The sequence below is a fragment of the Panthera tigris genome, chromosome E3 (assembly GCF_018350195.1).
Source record: "Panthera tigris isolate Pti1 chromosome E3, P.tigris_Pti1_mat1.1, whole genome shotgun sequence".
Classification (NCBI taxonomy): domain Eukaryota; kingdom Metazoa; phylum Chordata; class Mammalia; order Carnivora; family Felidae; genus Panthera; species Panthera tigris.
The window spans coordinates 39240375-39249010 of NC_056675.1; the positions used below are offsets into that span (position 1 = coordinate 39240375).

Sequence of the window (8636 nt, forward strand, 5' to 3'; positions counted from 1 at the left end):
AGTTCAAGCCTTACATTGGGCTCTAGGCTGACAGTGCGGAGCCTGCTTGGGATTTTCTCTCTCCCTCTCTCTCTGCCCCTGCCCTGCTTGGTCTATCAAAAATAAAAAATAAATTAAAATATATTAAAAAAAAAAAAAAGTTTTTTGTGGGGCACCTGGTTGGCTAGTCAGTTGAATGTCTGACTCTTGATTTCAGCTCAGGTCATGATGCCTATCCCAGGGTCGCGGGAATGAGGCCCTGATCATGCTTCACACTGAGTATGGAGCCTGCTTAGGATTCTCTCTCTCCCCACCCCTGCCCCTCTACCCAGCCCCTCTCTAAAATAAAATTTTAAAAACTAAGTTTAAAAAAAAATGTTTCTTTGGAGGCTATTTTGATAGCTTCAAGTAAACTTAAACAATCTGAATGAAATACACTTAAAGAAAAAAACTAACAGAAAAAGTTAAGAATAAATTTCCTAACACCCCCACCTTCTTTAGCTTGCATCGTCCAAAAGCCTTCTGTTTTTGGAGCAGAGAGGTCTCCCTGCAAAAGCCCTAGGCAAGCACAGCCCTCCCGGTCTTCCCAACACTAGACATGCGCTCCCTCCTCAAACTTCCTCCACACTTGGCTGCCCCCTGCTCCCTTACCCTCTGGGTTGCCCTGCCAGGAAAGCCCCGGCTCAGTGCACATAAGTCCACGTTCTTCTGCCCTCCTCTCTGGAGCGGCCCCACTAAGGCTGGCAGAGCAATTCACTGCCCTTGGGGCCAGTCTCCCCTCAGCCCCTGGGGTGGGGCTGTGGCTGGTGGGACTCACAGGGCTGGGGGCACATGCAGGCTGTCCCACACCCGCTGAGCAGCCATCTTTTTCACCCAAGGACTCCTTCAGGCCACGAGTGTGGAGGCCTGGTTCTGTTGAGGTCTCTTCTCCATCACCAGACCATCCTCACCCCCTTCCACCCGAGACACAAAGCACAGTGCCAGCAGCTTCTGGGCAGGAGACTTTTCTAAGATTAAACAACAACAACAAAAAAAGCATTTAGATTACAAGTTTTGTTTTCTTTTTTTAGGAATGAGAATAAAATGCATTCACAAATAAAATCTATATTTAGACACACATTTTTAAAGCTGTATATCTGATAATAACCAGCTATGTACATACAATCAGTAGAAGACTATAATTTTGACGAATGAAAAAAAAAACCCATCAAAGAAAAATGCCAAACTGCAGGAAGAAAAAAATGAGTTGACAATGGAAAAGGGGGGCAGTAAATCCTGAGCTTCAGAGATCATGCACTGAGAGGACAGATTATTCTCTCAGCCTCCTGTCCAGCCTAAGTCATGGGCCATTCACTGCAGAGAAAAAATGCAGAAGAGCTCAGGGCTCACCCTCGAGGAAGGAAGCCAGTTAATAATGACAAGAGCCCGGAAACAAGCAGTTATCAAGCTTCTTAGCTTTCCTAGTAAGTTAGCTTGCTACCTCACCTGCCCCCACAGGGTCTGGCTGCTGTGACTCTCCAGATCAGACCTTCCTAAGAGCAGAGCTGAGCAAAACCAGCGTCTGGGCAACTTTCCCAAAGAATGGGCTGGTCCCATCATTTCCCGAAGGAGGAACCCATGCTGCACTTCTTAACGGCCAGCGCTGGCCCATGCTGGGTCTAACGCTCTTGTCACTCCTGCCCTCCTGCTAGGTTGGTGGCTCTCTCACTCACTGAGCATCCATGCGTAAGTGCATGGTAGGAACCTCTAAGACAAGGGGGGCTGCATGGACAACCCCCAGAACCATCAGCCACACAACCATCCGAGGAGGGTGGGGCTTCATGCACCTGGATGAAGAGCTGTGGCACTGGATGTGGTCGCACCTAGCCACAGAGCTTATGCCCCTTTTAGGACAGGATACTTTTATAAATCAGAGCAAAGTCAAGGCCTGGGGAAAGCCCTCACTGACCTCGCCTAAAGCAGCAGAGAAATACGTGCCATTTCCCCTAAGGGCCCTATATCATAAGAGAATAGCAGCTTGGCTTCTGGGCAGAGAGACTGCTAGGGTGACCCTCATCCTCAGGAATCTTCAAGGAAAAAGTCCTCCTAACGGGAAAGCAACTGCCTTGAGAGTAGCTGTCTCTCGCGCAGAGCCCACATCACCGACACTGGCGGCTGGCACTTCTACAGGTTCGGTACTCAGGGTCTGGCTACGTGAGGACAGTGGTCCACGGCAGGCCTCGCCCACCATGGCGGCAGTGCCAACATGAAAAGCCTCAGCTCAAATACTGTATGTTTGACGTAAGTAGTTTGCTACTCCAGATTTAACCCAACAGTTGGTCCCCAACCTGCAAGGAGCTATAGTTACGAAAAGAAATGGGTACCTCTGAAATATAACCTCTCAAGGGTCAGGTAAGTGATATAATATATACATGGAAAAAGAGAGTATCTCCTTCTTAAGTTGTATTTCCTTAGACAACAGAAGAGTGGAACATGAATCCATGTTTTTAAGCGTCTGACTTCTTCCTGGTTCGGAATGCTTGCAAACGGGGCATTAAATAGGGAACAAACAGTTTCTGATGAAGCCCTCCACCCCTTGAGCATATACAGCTGTAAATGCAAGGGAATCAGAATGTACATGTAGGATTCTGACATGCTTTTAACAAATGGCAAAAATGGGAAGATACACGGGTATGTGACAAATACTACTGGAAGTCCAGGCATGAGAACCATGAAGAGAAAAGATGAGACAGTAACCAAAGCCATCCAGAGCCTCAAAGTTCAGAAAGACAAGGACAAAACAAGGCACAGAACCTGTTTCAGAACTGACTATATAATAAAACTATTGCAGACCAAAGCGGACAGGGATGGGGCAGGGGTGGGTGGGACACACACAAAGAAGCTGATCACTCAGAAAAGGCTTCACGGTCACCAAGGGGGTAGTTTCCACTGGGGGAATTTCTTCAGGCAAAGAGGAAGAGCCTGAAGAGGAGAAACCGGCAGCTTAGAACACCCTGGACACTACCTGGGCTGTACAGGGCACTCGGCAGGTGCATCCGAGAAGGGACTCTCATCGAGGAGGAGCAAAGGGACAGGCTAGGAGAGACAGGGAAGTCCTAGGAATGCTGGAACTGAGGCACCCTTCCAGCAGTGCTCACTTCCCAGTCACCGAGAAAGGGGGACTAGGAACAAAGTGTGTCAATGTTTTCAGCCCTGCCAGGGGAGAGTGTGTGATGAGAATGCGATATGGCCACCCCTTGAGATGAAGCCACTTCCTTCACTGTAGGGGAGCATCCAGAGCCAGGCCACAACTGAATACATGCCCTCTACTTCAGACTGGGTCTAAGAGCAAGATCTGCAAGGTAGAACCTTTTCCTCCTGGGTGGCACAGAGCTCCCAGGTCCACTGCAGGCTTTGTCCTCCCAGCTTCTCAGAAACAGGGAGGGAGAACAGAAAAGTTAACTCCAGGCCCCTTTTCCCACAGGTACCACGGCAGGTCAAAGCACATAACAACAATTTCTGTAAGGCTTCAAGCTTCCCTGCAAATCTTATCAGCCTTCTCTGACAGCATCCAATATACAGCTGTCGCTTTGAGATACAACTCCCACTGCAGTACAATTAATTCCAAAAGAGAAAAACAGGTTGAAGAATGAGACTTTAACAATGATTTCATTGTAACAGCTAAGCTTCAGCCAGATGAATTGTGAGATACTTCCGAGATGCACATACATACACACACACACACACACACACACAACGCAGCTGCCTGCACACGGGCCTCTCCAGCCTTCTCCAGCGTGGGCAGACCTGCCACCCCCAGCTCCACCAACATGCAGAAGGCACACACCTCCAGAACGACCCTGCTTGGCATCCAGACACACCTTCACACATGCCTTTAAATATTGCGATTCCCTGAAGGCTGCAAGCTGATTCAAAGCACAGCGGCTGGTGCAGAGGACACTTGATCTCGTGTGTGGGGCAGAGGAGGTCACTAGGCCACCAGGAACTATGTGCCCACCTTCATCAGGCTCCTGGGCAACACTCCAAATGCAAACCGTCCTTGTCTGCTTTGCGGGCCGTGCGTCCGGGCAGGGGCTGCTGACGTAGGCCGTGGCCGTCTATTCTGCGCACCGAGCTTGCGGTGCTGTCAGTTCTACTTCTGTGGGCCTATGTGCAATCCAACTATTTACACAGAAACCTGAATCGGTTCCTCTGATGAGGGATTTGAAACCCACAAATGTAAATCCTTTATAACAAACTATCTCTCTTAAGACATTCAAAAGGACTTGGAATTTCTTGGGAGTAAAAATTTCAGTTTAAGTAAGGAAAATTTTCCAGTCTAAGAGGATGGAAACAGACTCTGGGCAACTACATAAATGCAACCAGTCAAGCAATGAAAACAGATCCTCAAGAACCATCACAAACCTGAAAGGCCTTTCATATCCAAGGCACTATCAGCAGAACATATTCCCCATCACTCGAAAATAACGCACTCTGGGGTGCCTGGGTGGCTCAGTCAGTTAAGTATCTGATTTCAGCTCAGGTCGTGATCTCACGGTTTGTGGGTTCAAGCCCCATGTTGGGCTCTGCGCTGGCAGCGTGGAGCCTGCTTGGGATTCTGTCTCCCTATCTCTCTATCCCGTCCCTACCCACACGCGCACACACGTTCTCTCTCGCTCGCTCGCTCTCAAAAATAAATACATATAACAGGAAAGGAAAGGAAAGGGGAAAGGAAAGGAAATCAACTCTGCCTGTCGATTCAGCTAGAGACTGGATAAAAACCGGTTCTCGATAATCAAGCAATGTTTTAAAGGGTCCGGTATTAAACACGACCTAATTACAGAAGAAGGCACTAGTAAAAAGGCCTGAATGATACCCGTCCAAAACTTCGTTTCCACACCAGCACTTCCTCCCCGGTGATTTGCCCTTTGAACCTGCCTTCAAAACAACTGCACTCCTCACCCCTTCGGCCAGCTATCATCAAAAGGGCAGGGGCAGAGCTCGCACACGTCCGTCCCAGCCCTCACACCTGCTGAGGGAGTCATTTCTGCATCAAATGTTCCTCAGCCACACATGGGATCCCACCAAAGTCCATTTCCACGGAAAATTCTCCTCAGGAAAGGTCCAAGTGCACTGCCAGGGAGGGCTCTCCACACTACCAACTCGGAGGGGACGGAGCGCGCTCACCCCGTTTCCGCAGCGCTTCCCCCTTCATCACACCCTCGCCCTCCACGCACCCAAACCCCACGTCGTGCGGCTCGGCTCGGGGATGAGGACGTGGCACGAAGGGAAGACACGCCCTGGGGTCGCCTTTTCTTCCTCGCCGAAACTGGGCTACAGGCGGCCTAGAGGCCGAGGCCTGCTCTGAAGAGCTGCCCAGGGCCTCTGCTCAGGCCCCGCGTCTACACAGGCTGCCGCCGCGCTCCTTCCCCCAAGACCCTGTCGGAAGAGGACAAACCCACACTCCCACCTCTCAGTGTGGGGACCTCACCCTGCCCGCTCTGCAGGGGCGTCGCGGGGACAGAAACACATCACACCGCCCGAGACCACGATGAGAGGGAGCTACCCGAAAAGGAGTGTGGAAATCAGAACCCACTCCTCTCCATGTCCCCCGCTCTCCCAACCGCCTCCCCGCACGGACGCGGCCACGCTCGCAAAGCGTCTCCCGCTTTACCTCCAGCAAAGCCACTGCAGCCCTGGTCTCCCAGAGGGAGGAACCCAAGCCTCCCCCACTCAGAACAGCGGCCCCCAAACACAGACGAAGCGGAGCCTCTTTCCAAACAGCTGCTTTCTGACAGCGCGAGGCCGAAACGGGCTCCAGGGGTCACAGAGTTCAGCCATCTGCCCCGAGAAATAAGTAAGTGTGCGGTCCTTCCACGTGAAGAGGTCCCTCCTGCCTCCAGCACGGCACCGTCGGGACACTCAGGCACAACCCCGGGAAAGACGTTCTGGGCAGTGGCACCGAGGACCTCCTCAAGCCAAGTGGCGTCCGAGCCCCCCGCCAGGCCGGCCCTCGGGGCCCTCCCCACGCGAGGGGGCAGAGGGGAGCCCGGGGCCCTGCCGCGGCTCAGTCGTGGGTTCAAGAGGCGCTCGGTTTAACAGGTAGATACTTACCCCCCATCCATCGGTCTCCCGGTCTCCACGCCCGTAAAACGGGAACGACACCGACCTCACCCACCCTATCAACGGAAATCAAGCAACACGGCGGGAGCTATCTGGAAAAGTGCCTGCTTTTTAAAGTAAGTGTTCCACAGGGGACCCCGGGTGGCTCAGTCGTCTAAGCGTCCGCTCTCGATTTCGGCTCCGGTCGTGATCTCATGCTTCGGTCAGGATTTCAGTTTGTGAGTTGGAGCGTGAAGCCGGCTTGGGACTCTCTCCCTCCCTCTCTCTCTGCCCCTCCCCCCTCAAAAAAACCAGAGAAAAATTTAAAAAACAAAGTCCGTGCTCAGCACGAGCTATGGACAGCCTCCGGCCCACCTGAGGATCCAAGCAGGCTAGGCCACGTTCAGACCTCACGGTAGCGCCCCCCTGCTGGCGGCGCACGCTCAGGAAAGTGGCAAGATCCACAGCGGGGCCACGGGCTTCTCCCACAGTGCCACCTTGAAAATCCAGACCCGAACTGTCAGAAGCGCCAAGCCTACCTGTCCTCGGATGAAAAAGCCAATACTGGGGGCACCTGCGCCATCACCGAGGGGAAACACGGCCTATCTTCACCCGGCAGGGGGGACCCAACAAAAGCCTTGCTCCTCTGGCTTCCTGACGGCGAGGTCTCTCCGCTGTACCCAGATTCATTTTCCCTCCATGGATGCCAGCAATTCCGCGCTAAGAAGACGGCTTACTAGAGAAAACTCCCGATGTCGACCGCCCATCACGCGAAGGGCCAAGACGGTGAGGAAATGTGCTCTCTGCCCCTTCCGAGGACTCCAGCAAAGTTCGCACCTTGCGCCCCAACAGCACCGCCGTAGGACGGTTCGTGTTACACGCTTTCTGGGATCGTGCTCACCCCCGGCCTCCACTGAGGCTCGCCAAAAGCCTCTTTCGTGTTTTTGCCTGTCAGCCCAGACACCCCAGGGTACGGCCACATGTCGCAACAGCCAAAGACGGCCCCTTTCCCTTTCACCGTTTTCTCAACTGAACAGGTCCTCCTCTGCGGCTCTGGAGCGTCACCCATCCCTACGGTGTTCTCCGCCTGAAGTCCACTGAGGAGCTGCAGAAGGTTCAAGAACCAGCGGAAGTAACTACAAAATGCGGGGCGGCTCTGTGTTTTAATCTCAGGAGAGGATTCATTCCCTCCGTCAGATTCTCAAAGGGGTACAAGACACCCCCCCCCCCCGCAAAAAAAAAAAAAAAAAAAGATTAAGAACCGCCACCACAAGGCTGTACGCTGCAAAACAAGGAGTCGGGTCCATTTCCTGGGTCTTCTTTCATTTAAGTGATTTTCCCTTGCCTTTGGAACCTAATTTTGCACCCACTTCTCAGTTGCACCCAAGGTATAAATCGTGAAAACACCTTCGCAACTCCCCAACTCAAACACCGGGAAAACATCAAAACGCTCAAGATACTTTTAGCAACAGAGGGAAGGGGGGGGGGGGGGAAACGTGGAAACACTTTTAAGCAAAAACATTCAACCCAACAAGTGCTTTTCCCTTTTATTTTCCCCTGAAACCCCTCCTCCCCGTCAGGATCACTCTCCCCCCACCACCAAATCCCCTCCCCCGGTAAGCAGGTTCAAGTCCGGCCCCCTTGGGGCTTCCCACTCTCGATGCCGGGGCTGGAGAAGAGCCCCGAGGCAGGAACAGCACCCCTGGCCGCTCGGCCGGGCCGGGACAGCAGTCTATCACATTCCATCCTAGGCGTGAATTCGGGGGGCCCGGGGCATCAGGTGCTCCGGGCAAGAACTCGTACCTCCTGCTCCGCTGCAGCAGAGGCACTGGGACCCCCCCCTTCCAGGTGAAGGCCCAGGGCGGTTCCTCCGCAGACGGAACGAAAGGTAAGCCCAAAGGCTCGGCTCCAGGCCGCGGCGCGCCGAAAACAAACTTTCCAAGCACTTCCACCGCGACAGGCCAGTGACACCTCCCCGGCCTCCCCCGCCCTCCGCGCGTCTGTCAGCGCCCCCGCCGGGCAGGCTCCCGCCGCGCCGGGGCCCGGGCTCCCCGCGACGGCCGAGCAGCGCCCTCACGAAGCCCGCGGTCCTCTGCCCGGCCGCCCGGCCGCAGGTGAGGCGCCGCCCGGCCCTCGGGACCCGGGGCCGCCCCGCCTCACCGGGGCCCGGCGGCCGCCGCGCTTGGCCGGGCGACGGGCCGGCGCGCCCGAGCGGCCGGCGCGCACTCACCAGCTGGCTGGTGGTCCTGGCCATGGGCCCCGCGTCGGCGCGGGCGCCTCCCCCGCAGCGCTGCGCGACTCCGCGCCTCCTCAGCGTCCTCCTCCCCGCGGCGGAGCCCCAGCAATGGCCGCCCTCATCCTGCGCCCGCCCCGCCGCCCGCCGCCCCCGGCGCCGCCCCGCCCCCGCGCGACGCCGGGCGGGACTTCCGCCGCCCCGCCGCTGCCGCCGCCCGCGCCCATTGGCCGAGCCCGCCGTCGCTCCGCCGCGGCTCGGTCAGCCCTGCCGGCGCCTCCGAGCCGCATTTCCGGGTTGGGGCCCGGCGAGCGGGAGAGGCCCGGCCCCGTTTCGGACGCGG

At 55.1% G+C, this 8636-nt stretch overlaps 1 protein-coding gene across 5 annotated transcripts in view; it reads right to left on the minus strand.

The window, feature by feature from the left end:
* Positions 1-8636, minus strand: part of PDPK1 (3-phosphoinositide dependent protein kinase 1) — a 74870-nt gene that overhangs the window by 62031 nt on the left and 4203 nt on the right. The window contains exon 2 of one of the 5 annotated variants that reach the window (XM_042971663.1): positions 797-986. The exons of 2 other annotated variants lie outside the window; for them this stretch is intronic. Coding sequence is in view for 1 of the 3 variants with exons in the window: in XM_042971660.1 (XP_042827594.1) it covers positions 8291-8314 (24 nt within the window). In the remaining 2 variants the exon portion in view is untranslated. 2 more of the 5 variants (XM_042971660.1, XM_042971665.1) reach the window with 2 other exon arrangements.